At 50.1% G+C, this 23323-nt stretch overlaps 1 protein-coding gene across 2 annotated transcripts in view; it reads left to right on the forward strand.

The window, feature by feature from the left end:
• Positions 1-23323, forward strand: part of CRY2 (cryptochrome circadian regulator 2) — a 34213-nt gene that overhangs the window by 1541 nt on the left and 9349 nt on the right. Inside the window, exons 2-11 of one of the 2 annotated variants that reach the window (XM_045808751.2) lie at positions 6752-6860; positions 9720-9862; positions 11438-11622; positions 12586-12674; positions 17800-17940; positions 19044-19355; positions 19599-19750; positions 19875-20077; positions 20407-20499; positions 21661-21802. In XM_045808751.2, the coding sequence (XP_045664707.1) occupies positions 6752-6860; positions 9720-9862; positions 11438-11622; positions 12586-12674; positions 17800-17940; positions 19044-19355; positions 19599-19750; positions 19875-20077; positions 20407-20499; positions 21661-21800 (1567 nt within the window). In that variant the 3' untranslated portion in view covers positions 21801-21802. Of the gene's footprint in view, positions 1-6751; positions 6861-9719; positions 9863-11437; positions 11623-12585; positions 12675-17799; positions 17941-19043; positions 19356-19598; positions 19751-19874; positions 20078-20406; positions 20500-21660; positions 21817-23323 lie in introns of both variants that reach the window. The other variant, XM_045808750.2, reaches the window with a different exon arrangement.

Below are 23323 nucleotides of genomic sequence, written 5' to 3' on the forward strand. Positions count from 1 at the left end.
TAAATGCCCCCTCCTGCCCCATTTATATAGAGAGAACAACTAAAGATAGTCCTGTGGAGAGCCTGCCCACACAGTTTTCAGGCTGCTCTATTGCTCTGCCTCTGCTCCAGTTTCTATAGATAGGAGGTTGGGTTTGACAGACATCTTCAAATGGCCATCCCTAGCATGGACATTAAACCAAGCCTTAGACTTTGCCCTCTGTTTATGGCAGTGTGCCAATTAGAGCAGGGTAAATAAATCTGACTACTTGCTCGTTACGTTGTTTTACGGGGCTGGGGGGACATTGCCTAGGACTGCCTACTCCTTTGTGGTAGTGGAGATTTAAAATCAACAACAAAACCTCTGTTGCTGATTAAACTCAGATTTGCTAGAAACTAGGTGTTTATGGATTTTTGTGGGTCACTCTTTTGTGATTGTGTTTTTGAGCAAGTGAAGGAGAAAAGGAATATGCCAGCTCAGATGCCTTAGTCAAATCCTGAAGTCAGAGGCCGTGTAGGAATGTAGATATTAATTGAACAGTGATTTAATGAGTGGCTAGTATCTGCCAGGCACTGATGTGGGTGTTGCTAGGGACACAGCAGTGAACAGCAGTTATGTCCAGAGCTCCTGGAGCCTACATTTTAGTGGAGGGAGACAAGTAAACAACCATAATTTAGTAGAACTAAGTGCCATGAAATAAATAAGATAGGGGGACAGACTAGAGCAATATCAGTCTTGCTGCACATGGGAATCACTAAAGGGTCTTTGAAAGATGCTTGGACTCCGTCCTCCCCCAATTCTGATTTAATGGTTCTAGGTTATGGCCTGGGCATTAGGATTTCTAAAGCTCTCATGTGCAGTGAAGCCTGAGAAACACTGGATTGGAGAAGGACAGACTTGAGCCTGACAGCTTGGGAAATGTGTTGCAGTGCTTTGTCATGGAGCTAATTAGCTTTGGCATTCAGAAGAAAGAGGTGAAAAAACACAAAACAGATCGAATATGAGAACTGCTCCTGGGTCTGGAAACAGACACACTGCTGCCACCCCCACCATACTCTTTGCTCCCGTGATCAGATCCAGGGCAGAGCTGCAGACTGTTCTACACACTCGGTTGGGGGTTGGGGGGCTGGGGGTGTGATGGAGCCAGCTGTACCTCTGCATAATTGCAGTCTGTGTAGTCTTCCAGTGGCTGTTTCTGGATGTGGGAGTGATCTGGGACCACTGTGCTGCAGCATAACGTCCTAACTCTGCAGATCAGTTGCTGCCTCTGAGAAGCCTCCCTAGAAGGGGTGGGCCGTGGGCCATCTGCAAGAAGTAGGGGGAATCGAGATCTCAGATGTCTGTTCTCCTCCTGCACTTCTTACACTAACTCCTGCATAGCATTTTCCAGCAGATGAATCAGATTAAAATAACCATGAATGGCATTTTCTAAGAGTCAAAGAGGACAGAGAAAGGCAACCAAGAAATATGTATATTAGCTGAGCAGAAAGGCTAGCATACTCCTTGGCTTGGTAGTAAGTGGGAAACTGATGGGCTAATTGTAGCTCAGGGAGCCTCAGGACTTTTATTGCCAAGCACTAGTTGGCTAAGCCCTTTGCCATTATTCCCAGCCCCACCTTCCCCAAATTTGCTGCATGTGGAAGGAGGTACAGTGAGAACCACCCAAAAAAGGCAGGTGATCAGCTTCTAGATTTAAAAATGGGCACTCAGAATAGGTTTTCATTGCCTTCATCTTGCTCCTGCAACTTCGATTGGTGTTGGCAACAATTCATTGCACCCTTTATTTAAATCGTTTTCTCCCTAGCTCTGTGCTGCACCTGCATCCAGGAGCTTCTGGGACAGGGGGAGTTGGTAGAAATAAAATACCAGCCCACTCAGAGGGGAGGGGGGTGGGGGAATGGGATAGACCGGTGATGGGTAGTAAGGAGGGCACGTATTGCATGGTGCACTGGGTGTTATACGCAAGTAATGAATCATCGAGCCTTACATCGGAAACCGGGGATGTACTGTATGGTGACTAACATAATATAATAAAAAATCATTAAAAAAAATACCAGCCCATATAGCTGAGAATTAATAAATGAGGTGACCTAGGAACTCCAGGATGCCTGGTGAGAACAAGTGTATCTCTCATCCCAGTGCTGGGAGCTAATCACTATGAAACTGTTATTTGGTTGGTTCGTCCCTGGGACTTGGTCAGCAAGCAGGGAATTGAGAACTGTAGCCTGTTGGGGGAGAAATCTGAGTTTCTCTGAGCTGTTCACACTGGTACCCAAGAGAGTCACTTCACTGTTCTGCTGAGGAAACATATGCCAAAAAGGAAGGAAAATCTTCATCTTTTTCTTTGAAATTAGGACAGCATAAATATATTTTTAAGTGAGCGATACTTAGAGATCAATCCCTGCTATGGATTGTGGGTTTGAGCCACTCTTTTACATGGGGCTTATGCTCTCTTACTTAGGATAAATTAATTTCTATTAATGTTCTGTGTAGGCAGTCTGGGCCAGCCTATGGTATCATCACATAGTTAGATAACCTTGGTTTGATGCAGAGAAACTTGGTCAAGGGCAATCTGGATCCAAAAAAGAGTTCACTGTCATCCTCCCTCCTCCTATTAACAACAAATAAAATATTCCTCAATGTAGAATCTGCCATCTTTAGGGAAGGTCTTCTCTAAAGATCCGCCTATCTTATTCTAAAGGGCTAGCCCCATGGAGTGCCTGAATTACAGAGTCCTTTCCGTATTTTTGGAAACCCCTGTTTGGTCTTCTGCAGTGCTGTCTGCCTCTAGCTCCGGAGCACTTACATAATGTAATTCAGTTGCACATGTTGTCTAATCCTAAGGGTGAGCTTTAACTGCTCGCTCAGGACCGTGTGCTCTGAATTTTGGCCATGTGAGCTCAGCTTGGAGCTGCCAAGGGTGAGCTGCCAGCCCCAAATGCCACCATCTCCAATACACAGTCCAGATTTCTTTAGAGTTCACCCTCACTGGAGTAAAGAGAAACTGGCCACGTGGAGAGGAGGGCTCTGAGGGAGGGCAGAAGGCCCAAAATTCTCTCCAGTGAAAGAATGCATACACCTGCCCCAGCGAGCATTTGCCCAGTAGTAGTGCTGCTCCCTGTTTCTTTGGTGTCATGCAAAACTGTCATCTGGCAGGTGAGGTACTACAGCAGTGGCTTCTCTTTCTCTGGCTGCCTGGCGGCTGGGGCTCCTGGGGGCCTGTTGCCTTTTAGGGGGGCCATCCTTAAGGCTTCTTCCTGGGAAAGCCCTGTAGGGCTGGACTTGGGAGGGAAGTTGGAAGTAACAGAGCATATCTAGAACACCAAAGAGGAGCCAGAAACCAGGATCTCAAAGACAGAAAGTTTTAGTAGAAACAAATTGGCAGCAAAGAAAGGCAACTTATAAACAGAAGCTAGAAGTGAAGTTCAGTTTTCGAGACTAATGCTTGTGAAACTTTAGTATGCAAAGGAATCACCAGGGGCTCTTGCTAAAATGCAGATTCTGATCCTGGAGGTCTGAGATTCTGCATTTCAACAAGCTTCTGGGTGATTGACAGCTGTTGAGCCTCAGAGGAGCAAGGATCTGGGGGCAAAGGTGTTGGCTGCGGTTCTCCTTGACAGCTGCGTCTTGGGCAGCACAGCCTCAGTGCTCAGGCGGTAAGTCCTGGTCAAGAAGCAGTGGAGCCTGGTGGTTAAGGATGCAGACACTGAGCCACACTGCCTGATTTGAATTCTGGTCACTTACTATCAAATTACTTAATCACTCTGTGCCTTAGTTTCCGCATCTGTTAAATGGAGATAATCATAGTATCTACTTCACAGGTCTGTTTGAGAAGGAAATGAGATAATGTATGTAAAATAAGTAGACCAGTGCCAGGTTCATTGCAAATGCTGATTGAATGTTAGTTGCTGTTATCATTACTATCATTTGGTTGCAGAGTTCAGAGTTGGGCCTTCTGCTTCCTGCCTCAGCTGTCGACTTCTCTTGTCAAAGAAGAAAAAGGCTCTCATGGGGTTATCTTACTTTGCTTCAGAATTTCTCCTTTTACTAAATGAGATCTAGAACTAAAGCTCTGGGGAGGCAGCTGGAGCCTAGCTTTCATGCACACGTCAGCCTTATTTATAGCTTCAAACTGAAAACCTGTGCAGCCTAGTGGCCTGTGAGGGAGGAGGCCACCAACGTGCATGGCAGCGACATTCCTAAGAGCCTCAGATGGAGGACCCGGTGCCCTGAGGTGATGGAATTTAAGTTGCCAGTTATGTCCGGGCATTCTCCCTGGCGGGGCCCGGCTTTCAGGTAGTACAAGGCTGTTCACAGGGGTCTCTCTTCTCTTCCTCTTGAGAGGAACAGTGTGGCCCGGGAGGAGGCCGACACAAGTGCAAGTGCGTCACTCCGGGCTTAGTGTTCCTTTTCTGAGGGTGTCAGGTTCTCAAAAACAGAAATTCACAGAGGCGGAGCTTGGGGTTGCAGAAAGCAGCAGTCTCCCATCTCCGCCTCTCCTGGAGAGTCTCTGCAGGCCAGCAGGATGCTCTGGGCCGAGCGTGGGACTCAGCTCCTGCTGGCATGTGGGTCTGCGGCATTCGCTGCCGTGGGAGTGTCATGTTGTCGACGTCAGAGGCAGCGGTGGGGACTGGATCTGGTGGGCAGCCTGGGAATGGGCTGCTCCTGTCAGCGTGCAGCAGTCAGGGGATGCGATGTGCTACAGAGGAGGCACGGGGCTGCATCGTGTTCAGAATGAAATCTAATGATTTCTGTCATTGACCGAGGTGGGTGGGAGGTGGCAAAGTGTAGATAGCAGGGGTGTCTGTGAATAATTATGATCTTAAGCAAATTTATTATCCTTTCTGTGTTTCATTTTTCCTTGTCTATAAAATGAGGACAATATTTCCCTTCAAAATGTTTTGAAGGAATTAAAGAAAATGTGCTTAAAAAGCATAAACAGATAGGTAACAATGTTGATGGCATTGTTTGCCTCTGGGGAGGGGAATTAAATTCCTGAAGGATAAAGGGGAGACTTTTTACCATGTACCTTTTTATAACTTGAATTTTGAATTACATAATTTTAAAATGCTAATTTCATTTAATTTAAAAATAAAACACATGTTGGGGTTCCTGGCTGGCTTAGTGCGTAGAGCATGCAACTCTTTATTTATTTATTTTTTTAGAGAGGGAGGGAAGTGAAGAGGGGCAGAGGAAGAGAGACAGAGAATCTTTTTTTTTTTAAAGATTTTATTTATTTATTTGAGAGTGAGTGAGAGAGAGCATGAGTGGGGAAGGGTGGTGCAGAGGGAGAGGCAGAAGCAGACTCCCTGCTGAGCGGGGAGCCTGACACAGGGCTCAGTCCCAGGACCTCGGGACCATGACCTGAGCCAAAGGCAGACACTTAACTAACTGAGCCACCCAGGCGCCCTGAGAGGGAGAGAATCTTAAGCAGGCTCCGTGTTGGGCACGGGCTCAACCTCACAACCCTGAGATCATGACCTGAGCCAAAATGAAGAGTCAGACACTTAACTGACTGAGCCACCCAGGCACCCCGAGCATGTGACTCTTGATTTGGGGTTGTAAGTTTGAGCCCCACATTGGGTGTAGAGATTACTTAAAAATAAAATCTTTTAAAACAAACAAACACACACACACACACACACACACACACACACACACACACATATGTCAGGGGCACCTGAGTGTGAGTTTTGAATTCGAGCCCCACATTGGGTGTAGAGATTACTAAAAAAAAGTAAATAAACTTAAAAAAAATTTTTTTAAATAAAACACATATCACAAAAAGGTACTGATACATTTCTCAGAGGTGGTTGTACCTACCTGAACAGTAAATAAATGTTTGTGGTCAAATAAAAATAAATAAAACACCGAAGGCACTCAGCAAATGCTATTTCCTTCTCCATAGTGATCCAGCTCTCAAGGCCACGTCTCTTGAGTATCTGGGGGTGCCCACCACGCCCCCCCCTACCCGCAAAAGCATGTGAGGATATCCTATAGAGAAGTACCTTCTAAAGCTTTCTCTCTCTTGGGATGAGAATCTGGTGGCTAGAGCCCTGGAGAATGAAACCCTGGGAACTGGGGACCCAGCCCAGGCTGTGGAGCTGTGGCAGTAGACATATGTGCAGCCCAAAGCAAGAATACACAAAGGCAGGGTAGACGAAGGTAGGAGGGTTTGCCAGGGCTGTTGCAGTCTTGTTCCTCTCTAACGGGACCTTGGGCTTCTATGCTGCGGTATTGCTCTTGCTTTTCAGATGGCTTTCTCCCCTGTTCTCCCTTTTGATTTTCACAGCAGCCTTGTGATAGGTGGATATTTACACACACACACACACACACACACACACACACACACACACACACACGGCCTGAGGCTGAGAGGGAAGACGTGCCTTGCCCCAGATCACAGAAAAACAACCAGAGTAGGAGCAGCTCGCATTTGCCCCTGGTTTTCTATATGTCAGGCACTGCACTAGATGTTTTTCATGTATTATTTGATTTTCTTTTCTTAGCAATTCTAGGAGATAGGTATACCATCAACTCCATGTTGCAGATTAGGGAAAAAAAAGTAGCTAAACAGGTTAAGTTAATGCCTAAAGTCACGCAGCTAGGAAGTGGCCAAGTCAGGATTTCAGTGGAGGCAGTGCTGTTGCCCCACCATGTCCTGGCTGAAGTAGAGTGAGTACTCATGACGTACCAGCATCTCCCTGCTTTGGTAGGAACCAGAGTGCCTCTTTCTTAACGTACCACTAAAAGGCCTGTGTGGGCTCTGCAGGTTCCTACTTCAGTCTCTGGAAGATTTGGATACAAGCTTAAGGAAACTGAACTCTCGCCTGTTTGTAGTCCGGGGACAGCCCGCTGACGTTTTCCCAAGACTATTCAAGGTAAGTGTGCAGAGTCCTAGAGAAGACAGGGAGATTCTGTTCTCTACACTTTCCCCACAGACTGAATGAGGTGATATTCTGACTCAGAAAATGGAACCGGTCAGCGCTGGTCTGTAGGGAATTTGGGAGCAAAGCCGATCAGTTTGCCGACAGAATGGAAACTGTGTTAAGGAAAAAAATTCTGTGAAACCAGTGTCTTGTTGGAAAGTTCCCAGCTCAGTCCAGACAAGGGATGTGGCAAGTTATTCCACCCCGGATGCCACTGGCTTTCTCAGATGTTTTCTTAGCTCGAGCCGACAAGATTTATTAGGGCTCTTCCTATGCCAGGAGTTTGAGGACAAGTTTTCTTTTTTAGCATGGGGTGTTTCCTGTCTTGCTATGCGCTATTTATTGGGGAGAAAAATAAGCCTTTTTGAGGGAGCTCCCTACTTCCCTGGGGCCGCTGGTTGATAAAATCTTCACTTGGGTACCATGTAGGCCCCTGTCTATGCTATCAGGTAGCCAGCCCACCCACCCCACCCCATCCCTGTGCCAACCCCTTTCTTTATCAAACACATTCTAAGACCCAAACAGGCAAAAGGACTCACAGACAGAGGGCTCTAGGACAGTCTGTTCTCATTCTCAGCAGTGCAGGATAGTTTTCATGCCCCTCTCCATCCCAACTCCCTTCCCTGCCCTTCCTGGGGGAAAAGACCAGAAGAAAGGTCTGATGTCAAGGCAAGCAGCCTACTGAGTACTTCATCATTCACTTCCCCTCCCCACACCCCCCACACAGACACACACACATACAAATCACACTGTGCTGAAAATAGCCAGTGTTCATTGAGGACAGACTAGAAGTCAAGAGCCGTTCTAAGTAAATGCTTTACATATATTAATTCTCATAGCTGCCCATAGAGGTATGTGCTGCTGTCCCTGTTCTACAGATGAGGGAACAATAACTTCATGGTTGTGGTGCTGACAGGTGATGATCTAAGATTCCAGCCCAGGCTCTCTGGTTCCAGGTTTGTGTTCTTAACTAGCACAGCGTTAAACACATTTGCCTCTCTTCTCCCTCTGCGTTGTCTCCCCTCTCCCCTCCTAGCACCCCGGAGGCGAACCCAGTAATAGCCCAGAGGTACAGATAGATCAGTCAGTCAGTCATTCAGCATATATAGTGTCCCCCCCCCTTCCCTTATCTGTGGTTTTGCTTTCTGCGGTTTCCATTATCTGCTGTCAGCCGTAGTCTGGAAGCAGATGATCCTCCTTCTGACATAGAGTCAGAAGGTCATCAGTCACTTAACACTACATCATAACACCTGTGTCCTTCTCCTCGCTTCATCTCATCACGTAGGTATTTTATCATCTCGCATCATCACAAGAAGGGACAGTACAGTGTAAGGTACAGTAATAGGTGTTTTAAGAGAGAGACCACATTCACATAACTTTTATTAACAGTGTATTTTATAATCGTTCTATTTTATTATTAGTTACTCTTGTTAATCTGTTGTGCCTAACTTATAAATTAAACTTTATCATAAGTATGTATAGGAAAAAACATAGCACTATGTGAGGGTTCAGTACTGTCTGCAGTTGCAGGCATCCACTGGTGGTCTTGGAACGCATCCCTGCAGATAGGAGGCAACTACCATGTATTTATTGAGCTTCTACTATGTCCTAGGCCCCCGATGAGGTACTAGGGTAATGATGAGACAGTGTGGTTTCTGCTCTGAGAGTTCACACTCAATCGGGGAAACAGGTAAGTAATGGGCAGCTTCACTGCCATATGATAAATGCTGTGATGGGAAAAGGGCAAGGTGCAGAAAAATCCTATTGAAAGAGAAGGTCGAGGAAAGCTTCTTAGAGAAGGTGGCATCTGATAATATTTTTATTATTATTCCCTGAGTTACAAGTTTTTGACAACATCATCTATATGAATTGCTAAGCATGGTACCTAGCTCATAGTAAGGGCTCAATGTTTAGTCCCGTTGTTCTGGATGAGGGATAGCCAGCCCTACTCAGGACCCACACCACAGGCAGGACTGAGTTATGTCCCCAGTGACTGGGACACTTGCCCCAGGGGTTTAGAGTATTAAGGGACCATGACCAGAGACTTTGTTTGGAATGTGGTTTTCTTCTTGCTAGTCATGTTCTAGGGCTTTCTGTGGGTTATCTGTACACTTTCTCCCAGCATTGCAAGGAAATCTAGAAAATTCTACTAGGAAAGACTTAACAGCTTGAAAAAGAATTCCCTTCTTTTTTAACATGTGGCCCTTCTGGTCTGATTTCTCTGACCTCTGGACTAAGGATTACTCCTCCTTGCCCAACTTTTCTGAGAACTAGAACCTATTAGCTCTGTTTGCTACTAGCCTCGGGAGTGTTGCTGTGGAAACCATTAGGACACTTCACATAGCACAAGTCTGCCAAGAAAACTAAGCCAGAAGTTTGTAGGGCTCTGAGGAGCTCTGGGAAAGGCATGCCGGGCAGGAAGGAGACAGTGATCGCTTCCCCCACTGTCTCCACCAGTGAGTCAGTGCTTCTTTCTGGGACTACGGGCTCCCCTGGGAGCATTGTATTTATAGCTGCCTGCTGCATTCTCCTACCCTAGAGACACAGCAGACGTACGGGGCTACCCACCTCTCTCTTGATTCCACTAGCCTCGGGCTCCACTGTTGCCACGCTTGTGGCCTCACCTCAAAGGCCTGCTTTCCTCAACCCTTGGGAACTTCAGATTGTTTGCTTTCCAGTTTAAATCTTTGTCCCTAGTTTGGTCTGCAGCCCATTCTGACAGGTCTCTAGACTCGTTTCTTCCCAGGAGGGAGCTGAGTCCTCATTCTCCTCCCCAAACAGTGCTTAGCATAACAGATTCTCTCCCCACAGGAATGGGGGGTGACCCGCTTGACCTTTGAATATGACTCCGAACCCTTTGGGAAAGAACGGGATGCAGCCATCATGAAGATGGCCAAGGAGGCCGGTGTGGAGGTGGTGACTGAGAACTCTCATACTCTCTATGACCTGGACAAGTAAGACATGGGCCCCAGGGCTCATACTGCCAATTGTGGGAGTTGGTTTGGGTCCCTGCTGAGCAGAACTCCGGGAGATTTACCAATAGGGCCACCTGGCACATGAAGTATGGCATTTTCTAGAAGCTGGAGGGGAATGGGCCAGAGGTGGGGCCTGTGGAACAGATCACAAAGAGCTTTATCCAATTTGGGTGCAGAGAGGCTCACTAGGGCCAAGGGACGAAAGCAGTGAGGATCCCCATGCAAGATCTTCGTAGATGTCCTAATCTGCTGTGCTATCCCTCCTCATGCTCCCACTTCTGTCCTGCTCCTGAAGAGCTGTCCTCGGACCTCAGTGGACCCTGCCTGTTAGCCCCTTCCTGACAGTGCTCTGTTCTGATGGATCCCGTTTCTGTACCTAAAATGAGTTCCCTGAGCTTCCCTGGCTATCTGGGTTTCTAGGCCATGCACTTAGATGTCCTGCCGGAGGCTTTAGAGCTCCCTGCAGGGGGTGGAGAACTACAGAGGCCTCCTTCCCTAGGGACAGGCCTCTGCTTTCCGAGCGTCTAGGAGGAAACCCTCTCCTCCCCTTCCCTCGCAGAGGCCTGCTGCTGCTGCCGCCAAGCCAGCGGCCCTCACTGTTCCCTGCCCCCCTCTCCCCGACCCAGTGGTGGCTGCCAGGAGGCCAAGTCACACATGTCTGCACGTGAGCTCGTTCTCAGGAGGAGCTGCTGGGTGTGGAGCTCCTCCTCCTGCCACGTGCCAGAGCCAGAGGACGGGGGAGGTACTGCAGGGGCTGCAGCCAGCCTTACAGCCCCACAATGAACTCACCCAGCCAGCCAGGTCTTGCGTCAGCTGCCTCTTGGCCAACAGGAGGAGCCCTGGGAATCTGGCTCCAGACCACCCCAATGCATTCTATAGAAACAGCCTTGATTCTCCTCCTCAGTCCTGTATCTTCTCTTCTTACCTGAATGCAGTTCTGTTTCCCTCGATCATGAAAACAAATTTTGTAAACTGCTAAACATCCTTTAAATAGTTGTTGCTGTTAACCCCAGTCCCAGCCTCTGATCTAGGAAGGATAGGCTGTTCTCCACCTCTCTGTTCTAATAAATTGGGGCCAAGAAGGCAATGATTTTTCAACAAAAGAATATGCTTGCAGTTCTTATCAAAGAGCTTCCTGAAGGCGCACACTGGGTGTAGAGAGGAAGGTGCCGTGGGGATTCCCGCGACTCGGACACGCAAGCTGAGTACCAAGAAGGCTAGTGGGGACTTTTCTGTGACTAGAGAGATAGGGTCAGTCTCTGTCTGTAGGAGGCTCCACGTCGACAGCAGGGAACATGGAATTGAGTCCCAGCTTTGCCCTGCTCGCTCCGTTACCTGAGGCACCTGCTCCAGCTCTCTGGGCTTCGCTTTCCCTCCCGGTAAAATGGAGATGTAGCCTCCCTTGCCCCTTCCTTTCCACTTACAGGTGGGACCCGTGAGTGGATGACAAAAGCCACCCTCCAAGCCTTCCAGGTCTGGGCTCTTTTCTGGGCGGGCAGGGACCTGAAATGAAGGGCCTCGTGCATGATGTTAGGTGTGCTTTGGGATTCCCAGGATCATTGAGCTGAACGGGCAGAAGCCGCCCCTTACCTACAAGCGCTTTCAGGCCATCATCAGCCGCATGGAGCTGCCCAAGAAGCCGGTGGGCTCTGTGACGAACCAGCAGATGGAGAGCTGCAGGGCCGACATCCAGGAGAACCACGATGACACGTATGGCGTGCCCTCCCTCGAGGAGCTGGGTTCGTACTTCCTGCCCGGAGCCCCCTTTTCTATAAAATAACTGACCAGGTTTTTTCTTCTTTGTCAAAGTGATGCATGGTATTATACACAGTGTAGAAGATAAGTGAAACCAGAATGGAAATAGCAATCACTACAACCCCACCACGTGGAGATTGCCACTACTCATTTTGGAGCATGTCTTTCCAGTCTTTTTTCTGTTCCTACTCATATATGTAATGTTATGTTTTTAATTCCTGCTCCTGTTTTTGTACTTTTCACTCTCAGAAGATAGAGGCACAGTCTATGCTGGCATCAGTGGGCTCCTCAACACCAAGTTAGCTAGTATTGCTTCCGCTGAGAGGGGGTCTGTCAGCCCCTCCGGTTACTGACTGTACCCTTCCTCCCCCAACCCCATTTTTTGATCTGAGTAAAGTTAGCCTTTCTTTTCTTTTCTTTTTTTTTTTTAAAGATTTTATTTATTTATTTGACAGAAATAGAGACAGCCAGCGAGAGAGGGAACACAAGCAGGGGGAGTGGGAGAGGAAGAAGCAGGCTCATAGCGGAGGAGCCTGATGTGGGGCTCGATCCCATAACGCTGGGATCACGCCCTGAGCCGAAGGCAGACACTTAACCGCTGTGCCATCCAGGCACCCCTAAAGTTAGCCTTTCTCACCTGAAAACAATAATCATTGCCAGCCAACCCGATAGGGTGGGCAGTACAGGCTCGTTCTCATGTGCCTGGAATGAGGAGTGGCTGGGATAGGGAAGGCAAGGGAAAGGACAGGAAAAAAGTCACAGTGGAAAGAGAACCGGGATGACCTGGCAAACGCTGAAATGTTAGGATGATCTCAGCCCCAGCAGCACCAAGAACACACGGTTCAGTTCCCACAAAGCTCAAAGAACATACCGATGTGTCAAGACTTGCTGAGATATCACTGAAATGGCCTGACCTCTGGTCCTGTGACCTTCTCCTTCTCTCGTAGGGTTCCCTACTGAAGGACTGGGCCCAGCTGTTTGGCAAGGAGGAGAGACAGAAGCTCTGGCCCGCCTGGATAAGCATTTGGAACGGAAGGTATGGCCCCACTTCTGGGCCACAGGACTTGGGGTGCTAGCACCCAGGTGGCAGGGGATGTGAGGGTCAGCTTCATGGCCTTTAGTGCCTCTTAGCTAAGAGTGCTTGAAAATGAAAAACCTTCCTGATGGCAGTAACAGCAGTAATAGTAGCTACCGTTCAGTGAGTGCTTACCACATGCTGGTCACTGGGTGAAGTACCTACTTGCACAGATTTTCTGTTGTCTTTTCAACATCCCTACAAAGTAGGTGTTAAGCTCTCCATTTGACAGATTCGAAAATTAAGGTTTAGAGAGGATAAATAACCTGCCTGAGGTCACATGGTTAGGAAGTGGTAGATAGATCTTGTTCTGTGTGATTCCAGAACTTACCCTAGATTGCTTTTCTTTCATCTCTATGCAGGTTCCTCTTACTGAGAGGGTATCTGGTCAAGGAAGTCCATAAGATTAACTTCTTTGTGTTTATGTGTCCCCGCCTAACCTTTTGCTGGGTCCCCTCCAAGGCATCGATTTCCATTTGTTTGGACACAGAGAACAAATGGCCCACCTCCCAGTGAAGTGGGGATTGGCAAGGGGAAGGCAAGAGGCCAAAGCACACCTAAAGGCACTCCTTAACAGTGTCACATGGCTTCCATGACCCTGGGGCTAGAGCAGAGGAGGTTCTCGTGATTCTCGTGATTGAGTCCGCTGCTGGTTTCCTGCGCGCTGTTGCTGGTTTGTAGACCAATTCACAACTTTTTGTATTCCCAGATGAGTAGGCATTTGGCCCAGCAGCCAGGTAATAACTATGGAATGAGGAAAATTAGGCAGACCTACATAGGAAGAATGCTTCCCAGCCCTGGAGGTGCCTCACCAGCAGTGAAAATGTGCCCCAGGCTGCCCCTCCCTTAGGCCCAGAGACCTTGATGTTCCTATCTGCGTGTTACCTTCAGGCAGCCCCACTGACTGAAAAGGATGAGACTGATGTCCGAGGGCTATGGGGAGGACCAGCTGTCCTTGTCCACATCAGAAGCTTTACCCAAAGATTCTTGGGATCTTGGGGACACAGGCCAGGCCAAGGGGGCAGAGCGGTGGAGGTGATAAATGGGTTGGCAGGAGTAGAATAAGACTGCCAAGTGTAGAGAGCTAACTTACGGCCTTGGGGATTATCATCACCGTCAAAGCACTTTGGGGGGCGCTGCCCCTTCAGTACCAAGTCAGGGGTTCTTTCCCACATACCCCGGGAGGGTCCTGTCTGTCCTGGGGCCTTGTGTCAGGATCCTTCAGACTGCCTGGTGGCCAGTGGGAGCATGTGTTCTACGTGACCGGGAGGAGACAAGGGGCCTTGTGTAACCCTCTGGTTACAGGAGCGTAACCGCTCTGAGGAGGTTCATTTCAGGCTTCAGTTTTCTGACTCTGAAATGAGCTTCTATCTCCTCATGTCAAGATGGCTTAGCTGCTGGAAAGACTGCCCAGTGAGTGTGAGACTCCAAGCATGGAGCCTGTCTTCAGAATAGTAGCGTATTGCAGATGATAGACATGAAACAAGGAATTACAGCATACTGTGGGTCAGGAAAGGAGCGGTTCGAAGGGTTAGAATAGCGAAGAGCAAGAAAGTTTTATTAGGGGCGCCTGGGTGGCACAGCGGTTAAGCGCCTGCCTTCGGCTCAGGGCGTGATCCTGGCGTTATGGGATCGAGCCCCACATCAGGCTCTTCCGCTATGAGCCTGCTTCTTCCTCTCCCACTCCCCCTGCTTGTGTTCCCTCTCTCGCTGGCTGTCTCTATCTCTGTCGAATAAATAAATAAAATCTTTAAAAAAAAAAAAAAAAGAAAGTTTTATTAAATCAGTTCATATTTGCAAGCTGGCTTTTGAAAAAAGTGTTTTTGAACTCATGTAACTAAGAATCTAAGGTGTAGCTTTTAGGCACAGCCGGACCCAGGTGTCCAAATAATGCTACCGGAAATACCTTCTCCATCTCTGAGCTCTGCTTTCCTCTCTCTATAGTTCATTCTCAGGTAGGCTTTCCTTAAACAGTGGCAAAGTGGTCACCGGCAGCTTATTTTCAGTCTGCTTATCACACCAGAGGAAGTGGTGTGCCTCTTTTCCAAAAGCTCCAAGAAAAGTCCTGAGGAGTGTTTTCATTGGCCTGGCTTGGGTCATGCGACAGTCCCTGACTCAGTCATCTTGGCCAAGGAAGGGGTGCTCTCCCTGGCCAGACTTGCATCCTGAGCCTACTCCCAGAGTCAGAAGTGAATTTAGCTCCACTGCACCCACTTGGAGTGAGATTAGGGAAGGCTGGATCACCACAAGAAAATTAGGTGCTGTCATCAAAAAGGGGAGACAAACCATATGACCTTTACTACTGGGTTACCCAAAATAGTAAATGAGGGCAGGCATCTCTTTTTAAAAGTATCCCCATTTTTAAAAGAAAACGGAATGATAGAATTAGAGTACCAGCATTTTGCAGCCTTCAGTGATGACGCATTGTCCATTAATGACTGCTAACCCCATAAGGAGAGCTAGGCAGGCATTATGTCCCCCCACAGTCTTGCCAAAGAAATCAAACCTGAGTCCAGTCCCATCTGTGTACCAGCTGCCAATTTGCAGGCAGTATACCATGAGTGTGCAATCAGCAAAATGCAGACTGTGAGAATCAGTTCAAGTCAAATGACCTGGATTCTTCCTTAAAAAACTGCAAGGGAAAGAAAGAAATGACCGGAAATACATAGACTAAAAGAAACTTAAATAACGCATCAAACTCCCATAAATGGCCTGGGCTAAACTGTAGTGCCTAGGGATGCACATGTGGTTGAAAAAAACCCACTTAAAAATGCAAGGAATAGGGGCATCTGGGTGGCTCAGTCGGTTAAGCGTCCGACTTTTGCTTTTGGCTCAGGTCATGATCTTGGAGTCTTGAGATTGAGCCCCAAGCCAGGCTCCTTGCTGGGCGTGGAGCCTGCTTAAGATTCTCCCTCTCCCTCTGCTCCTCCCCGCTCTAAAAAATGCAAGGAATAACAAAATGCGAGGAATAACTGAAAAGATAAAGCCTTCTCTCCCAAATATGCTTTGCAAAAATAGAAAAAGGTCAACGTTTTTAAATGCAAAGAAGTGATTATTATAAAAGTTGGGTGAGTGTGCCAGGAAGGGACCGTGACTGGGATGGGTTTCTGGGGTGGTCAGCAAAGTTCTGGTCCTTGAACTTCGGTGATGGTTGCATGAGTGTTTGCCTTAGAATAATTCGTTAAACCACACATCCGTGTTAACTTCTTTATCTGTATTTCACTTAAAAAGGCTTTCAGAGGGAGGTGGGTAAGGGCGTGAGCAGACAAGTATACCTAGTGTCTGTCAGAGGCACTTAACCCAATACCCGAGGGGTTACCGGCACAGGAGGTGACTGTTAGGTTGAGATTTGAAGAAAGAGAGTTAACCAAGGGAAGGTGAGTGAAAAGCAGGACAAGAGTCCAGGCCAGGGGAGCTGTGCCTGCAAAGGCCCGCAAGAGCGTGGTGCTTACAAGAGAGTGACAAGAGATGAAGCTAGAAAACAGGCTCACCCAGACAGTGGGGTGCTTGTAAGCCGTGTTTAAGATTGGGCCTCTATCCTAAGAGCAACAGGAAGCCCAGTGCATGTTTGTTCCTGCAGGATGGTGTTCTTAAGCCATTGCTCTGCTCCCAGTGTGGCGATGGAATTAGAGGGGGGTGAGAAGAGAGGCAGGGAGGTCATTTGGGAGGCTGTCACAGTTGTCTAGTCTACATCTTAGCCTGAACCAGGTTGGTGGCAAGAGGGATGGAAAGAAAAGGACAGATTTGAGGAGTACTTGAATAGTAGAATTGACAGGACTTGGCGACGAGGAAGTCAAAGGCGACGGCCAGGCCTCTGGCGTGGGCACCCAGGTGGATGACCGTGCGCTTTCTGAGATAGGAATGCACATGGAAGGGTGGTCTGAAGGAAAGAGCTGTTACACTTTGAGGGGCCGGGACTACACTTTGAGGTCCTGGCAGGGAGTTGGATGGAGTGATTTGGGAGTTGAGCTAAGCAGTAGCTAAGCAGTCTGAGCTGGAGCCTCCAGTGTGTCGATCATCGGCAGAGAGGTAGTGTTGGGAGCCGTGGGACTGGACGTGCTTCCCCGGGAGCACGGTTGAGTAGGGGCCCAGCACAGAGCCCTGAGATGCCAACATCAAATGGGTTGGGAGGGGAGGCAACCAGCCACGTGGGAGGCAGCCAGGAGCGTGTGGAGTCCAGAGACCGAGGGAACAGAGGGTGTGGAGACCGGAGCAGGGTGAGGTGTGCTGAGAGGTCCGAAAATATGCCAGGCAAGCACCTGCAGGACTCAGTGGCACGGAGATCACCAGGACTTGGGGGGGAGCTAGCCTGCAGGGAGCAGTGAAGGCAGAAGCCATGCTGGGGTGGGCCGAGAAGCGCAGGTGGCTGTGGGACATGGGCTGTGGAGAGAAGAAAGCAGACCCGATAGAGGTCACAGGCTTCCTAAGGGTCCTTTATTATTTTTTTTCTTTTGTTTGCAAAGAAACGAGATGATTTTCCCAATGTTCTTGGAGTGGAAACTGGAGAGGGAGAGATGGAAGGTGCAGGGGAAGGAAGAGGGGAGGGCTGCAGAGCCAGGGGAGGCCCTGGTCTTGGGCAGAGTCACCGGAGAGGCAGTGGGGAGGAGAGGGGGAGGTGTAGACACAGGTGAGTGTGTAGATTTGGTGGCTAAGAGTTGAGGAGTTTTTCAGCCGAAGGCTTCCATCTCCTTACAGTAAGGAAGCGAAGTCGTCTGCTGAGGGCAGTGGGGGAGGTCTGCAGAGGGTGTAAAGTTTGTGAGAGAGGCATCACGAAGGGAAAGAGGGTGCGAGGAGTTGAGGAAGAAAAAGTTATCAGCTGTAGAAGGAATCTGGAGTTAGAAGCTGCGTCCCCCCAGCCCTGTCTCTTGGCAACTCTGTAACCCCAGAAGAGCCACATAACGCTTTGAACTGCATCGTCCATTTTCAAAAGGTGGTACTAATTAGTGCTGCCCCAGAGGATTGTTCAGACCCCACGGGAGAAGCCACGTAACAGTGAGCCGCGAAGTAGAGCACTACGCCTGTGCCTCGGGGTTTTTCTCTGCAACGTCCAGGCCTCTCCTTTCTTCGCCTTCTCTTCCCGCTGCAGGCCTGGGTTGCCAACTATGAGAGACCCCGAATGAACGCCAACTCCCTGCTGGCCAGCCCCACGGGCCTCAGCCCCTACCTGCGCTTCGGCTGCCTCTCGTGCCGCCTCTTCTACTACCGCCTGTGGGACCTGTATAAGAAGGTGAGGGGGCGCCAAGGACAACACACCCTGCGCCCGTCGCAGCCGAGCGGACCAGGCCTTCTGGGCCAGTCAGACACCCTGCACAGAGGCCCTCCCCTCTGACCCTGGTGGTGGGGACCGGGTTGTGGATTCTGGAGTTGCTTATGTTTGTGAACAGTCCAGAGAAGGTAGGGAAGAGTCCACATCCCGGAGCCAGCACCACCCAAACTGCTGATCTAAATAAACTCCAGGTTAGCAAGTAGAGCAGGATGGGCAGAAAAGCTGACCTCAGGGTGTGACCCTCGAGGTGGCAGATCCACTGGCAGCAGGTGTACGGGGGCAAGCACTCGGGCTGGGACTCGGGGAGGGCATGCTAGAACCAGTCCCATGCCAGGGAGCACAGCAGCCCTCTGTGGGGCCGGTGCAGAGCATTTAACGGGGGGTGGGGTGGGGAGGGAGTTCAGGAGCAGCTGCTGCCTGCCAGTAAGGAGGAAATGACCCGGGCTGAATGCAGGGCTGTGCTGTATGGACCCAAGGCAGATAACCCTATGGTAGGACGCCTGCCCCCAGAAGGAAAGAGGGCGACATACCCAACTATCCACATTCAGCAGGTCATTCTTAGGTCTGTGTCGTTTCACGCTGTTTCCCTGTCCTTGCCGATAGCAGGATTTTGTGGCATGGGGTGGCTTTGCCAGTTTGGAATCTTGTGATTTCAGGAAAGTCATTATATGCTTGGAGGCCTGGTCTGATCTTTTAATTCTTCAAGGCCCCAGATCCAGGCTGTTGTAATCACTTATTTAACCAGAATCTAAACTGAGTATTTTTTATGCATGCTGATGGGAAAACTCCCTTTGACTGTAGAAAGTGGAGCCAAGCAGGGACCCTTGAGGCCAAGGATCATAGGCCAGGCCTGGGGAGTTTGGTTCCCGGTGCACACAGCCAGGGCCTGGGGTTTCAGTCTGTGGGCACACTGGGCCACTGCTAGGGCATAGTCCCTTCACGTGTCTAGGGGGTTTGGAGCCACCACATTCATAACAGCTCCAGATTGCTTTGTGGGAGAGATCGGAGTGACGTGGTGCTGAGAGCTGGGCAAGTGTTGTATCCGTGTGCCGCCCCCACCCTAGGTGAAGCGGAACAGCACGCCCCCCCTCTCCCTGTTTGGGCAACTCCTGTGGCGAGAGTTCTTCTACACGGCAGCCACCAACAACCCCAGGTTTGACCGCATGGAAGGGAACCCCATCTGCATCCAGATCCCCTGGGACCGCAACCCCGAGGCCCTGGCCAAGTGGGCCGAGGGCAAGACAGGCTTCCCTTGGATTGACGCCATCATGACCCAGCTGAGACAGGAGGGCTGGATCCACCATCTGGCCCGGCACGCCGTGGCCTGCTTCCTCACCCGCGGGGACCTCTGGGTCAGCTGGGAGAGCGGGGTCCGGGTGAGTGCTGTCTCAGAGGAAGCTGGCCCATACCTTCTTGTCAGGCCCAGCAAGGGCAGCCCTCTTCTGGGCTGGGGCATGGGGTGGGATCCCTGGATTCAGGGGATCCCCTCCAGATCCTTCTTGGCTTGCTATCAGCAGAAGGGTTCTGGCTGTCTCTTCTCCATGGGGCATGTGGTAACTTGGGGAGAACCCAGGCAGTAGGTCCATCGAGGCTGACTGTCCTACGCTGTCCCCATGTAGGTATTTGATGAGCTGCTCCTGGATGCTGATTTCAGCGTGAATGCGGGCAGCTGGATGTGGCTGTCCTGCAGTGCCTTCTTCCAGCAGTTCTTTCACTGCTACTGCCCTGTGGGCTTCGGCCGCCGCACAGACCCCAGTGGAGACTACATCAGGTAAGGATGCGGTCCAGGCTTTCTGGCTCCTGGCTGCTGGGACTGGCTCCTAAAATAAGATACCCTTGACCCTTTGAAGGAGAGGTGCAATGTGCTGACCGGTTGTCCAATGTGTGTGTTTCAGGCGATACCTGCCCATATTGAAAGGATTTCCCTCTCGATACATCTATGAGCCCTGGAATGCCCCCGAGGCCATTCAGAAGGCAGCCAAGTGCATCATTGGTGTGGACTACCCCCGGCCCATAGTCAACCATGCTGAGACCAGCCGGCTCAACATTGAGCGAATGAAGCAGATTTACCAGCAGCTCTCCCGCTACCGGGGACTCTGTAAGGAGCCACTACTGCCACCCCCATCCCCTAGCTCACTGAAGGGAAGGGTGCCCCTGCAGGCCCAGCGGGGATTTCCAGATATTGGAAAGGGAGACCAAGTGCTCTCTTCTAAGCTGTTAAGTTGACTTGACTTCCCAGGGCACAGGGCACTGCAGGCTGGGCTGGATCAGGGCTCCCTTAATTACGGCCAGTGGGAAGAGGTGGAACCTCAGTGTTATGGCCCAGCACCCCCTCTCCCCCACCACCCCATCTTGTCTTCAGCTGCCCTGTGGCCCTCTGCAGTCCTGTGAGATGATGTTCTGATTGCTCCCCTGCCTGTCTCCCAGGTCTGCTGGCATCTGTCCCTTCCTGTGTGGAAGACCTCAACAACCCGGTGGCAGAGCCCAGCTCGAGCCAGACTGGGAGCATGAGCAGTGCAGGTGAGTAGCAGCTGGCCTCCTGTGGACTGTGTCCGTCCAAAGGACACTGCAGAACTGCCACTTGAGTCATTGAGGGCTGAGGACAAAGGCTGGAATGAGTCTATGCTCCATAATATAGAGCTTGTATTCCACTTGGAGAGACACATGGTAAAGGAACCGTGCAAGATCATTTCAGATAACAAGTGGTTTTGGGGAAAATAAAATTGAATGTTCTGATATGAGAGGGGCTGGGGAAGAGAGGGATTCCTTCAGGTACTTTAGATTGGAGTAGTCAGGAAACGCCTGTCTAAGCAGGGACCCAAGTCACAAGAAGAACCTGGCTTTCCAAGAACTGGGAGAAGAGCATTCCAGGCAAAGGGACTAGCAAGAAAAGACCAGAGACAGAATGAGCTTAGCTCACGCAAGGAACAGAGAAAGGGAAGCCAGTGTAGCTGGCATGTCTCGCGGGAGGAGCTAGAATGAGAGGAGGACGAGCTGTGGCCGGAGTAGCATCCCCAGACTCTGCGCCCATGAGGAGGAGGGGGAGTGTGTCATCAGTGCACGAAGGCACTTCGGGTGGGCAGCAGGGTGGAGGAGTGGCGATCTGATCTAAGTTTTCAAAAGCTCACTCCGCCTGCTATGTGGAGGCGACAGCGTGGGCAGGAGCGAGGACAGGGAGGCTAGAAAGGAGGCAGCCGTGGTTGTCCAGGCAGGAGGTGGTGGCACAGCCCGGTAGTGGGGCCGAATTCTCAACCTCCCCACCTCGGCCTGGGATAAATATCAGTAAGACCAGACGAGCAAGAGCTCCGGGGACCTTTCTGGTTTGCCCAGCCGGCTGGCTCCACAGATGAGGGCGCTGTTTCAGGAGCTGGTCCAGGTCACAGAGGGAATGCCTGGCCTTCAGAGCAAGGTCCGCTTCTGCAGACACGCCACATCAGCCTCTGGAACCCCTGGGGTTTGGGGCCCAAAAGCTGGCCATGCTACCAGCAGGCCTTGGTCATGCTCTCCTTGGCCATTTCCGGGCAAGGTCACTGCTGAAAGGAAGGCTGAGGGGCAGGCGGGAGGAGCAACATGTTGGCATGGCTTCGATGCACGCTCCCTGCCCCTTAAAGAGCTGCCCAGTTTCAGGTCATCTTGGCTTGATGCACAGTCTGTGTGACACTTCGACCTGCTTCCCTGCAGGCCCAAGACCACTACCCAGTGGCCCAGCATCCCCCAAACGCAAGTTGGAAGCAGCCGAGGAGCCACCGGGTGAAGAACTCAGCAAACGGGCCAGGGTGGCAGAGTTGCCCGCCCCAGAGCCGCCGAGCAGGGATGTCTGAGAGTGAGTGACAGCAGGTTAGAGTCACCCTTGGGAAGGAAGGCGGGAGAGGTGGGGCTGGGTTTGGAGCTGAGGGTTAAAACCCAGCAAACTTGATTAAAACCTGGTGGAGAGTGCAGGATTTTTTAGGATTTCAACCTTAAATTTCTACCATCTGACTTCCATACCTTTTAAATTTTAGAAGAAAATTTAAAAGTAAAGCCTTTTTCTTTACAAACTAAGGAAAACAATTTTTTTTGGCTCTTGCCACTTATCAAAGTGAGTCAAATCCTACAGAAAGAAAGCAGAGTCCGAAGGCGAAGCTGTGGGAGAAACGGCCCCGTGGCAGGGTCGGAGGAGGCTCCAGGACCCACTGCCGTCGCGGACAGGCTGTGTCCCACAGGCGGGCCAGCGGAGGGCAGCACTCACCTTCCAAAGAAAGGCCGAGGGCTGTGCGCGGGCAGTAGGCCCAGCCCCCGCTGAGGCCCTGTAGCGTCTGGCCGCCCATCATCTGCGCCTCTTAAGGCCACTCCCCTCCTCCATTCGCACCTTCCTCCGTGGCCTTGGCTCTGCCCTTCCCTGTCAGCACTCAGCTTTCTTTGAAGCCCCGTGAATGTCATTAAAAAAACAAAAATAAAAACTGGCTCCTTCCACAGAGCAGGAAGGGACTTTCATGCCTTTCTTGGGGAATATAAATGACTCTTCTCTGGGAGTCGTCATCTCAGGTGCTCTTCATGTGCCATGTCTGCATCATTAGACTGCAGAGTAATTTTTTTTTTCCTATGGAGCTAATTGATTCTTTTTTCCCAACCCTTCCATTGCAGGGCCAGGTGGGGCCATCTGGTTTGAGTGTCTGTGCTTGAGTGCTGGGTGAGACAGCGAGGGTTTGATGTTTGTGCCCTTTACCCTACTAGGCTCTTTGTCATAGATGTTGCTGGTAGATTTGTACGGGCTTGTTCTAGAAGCACCGGCAGCCTGGGATACTACTTAGATACTACTAGGTTATCTCTTAGCTCTGTGATACTAAGCAAAGTTCATTCTGTCTTACAAATCTGGAGCTTGCCAGGCTGATAGTATGCCTTCCAGGTGAGAAGATCAAAGCATAGAGAGCTTAAATGTCTGGGTCAAGGTTGCTCAGTAAGCTAATGGCATCCAGTTCAGAATGAAATTGTTGCCAGCAGGTGTGTGAGGAAGGGAAACATAAGCATATAGGATGTGTTACGATGCCCATCCACAAGCATTCAACAGTCTACTTAGAGAAGAAGACAAATGACTTATAATTCCTAGACTGATGGTCTAGACTGTACACACTTCGCACAAGCTGGCTGTTGGTGGGTTGGGGTGATCAGGGAATGCGACACAGACATTTACACTTGGGGCTGAAAGGTGAGTTGGATTTAGGCCACAAGGAGGACATTTCAGACAAGAACAATAGCTTCAGGATTACATGATCTTGTACAAATTACTTAACTGCTATGAGACTTCGTTTCCTTACCTCTGAATTCGGTTGTTGCAAAGGTTGAATTATTAACTCTATCTGTCAGG

Source organism: Ursus americanus, chromosome 24, assembly GCF_024610735.1.
Source record: "Ursus americanus isolate L20-20 chromosome 24, mUrsAme1.1.p, whole genome shotgun sequence".
In the NCBI taxonomy this organism is placed as follows: Eukaryota; Metazoa; Chordata; class Mammalia; order Carnivora; family Ursidae; genus Ursus; species Ursus americanus.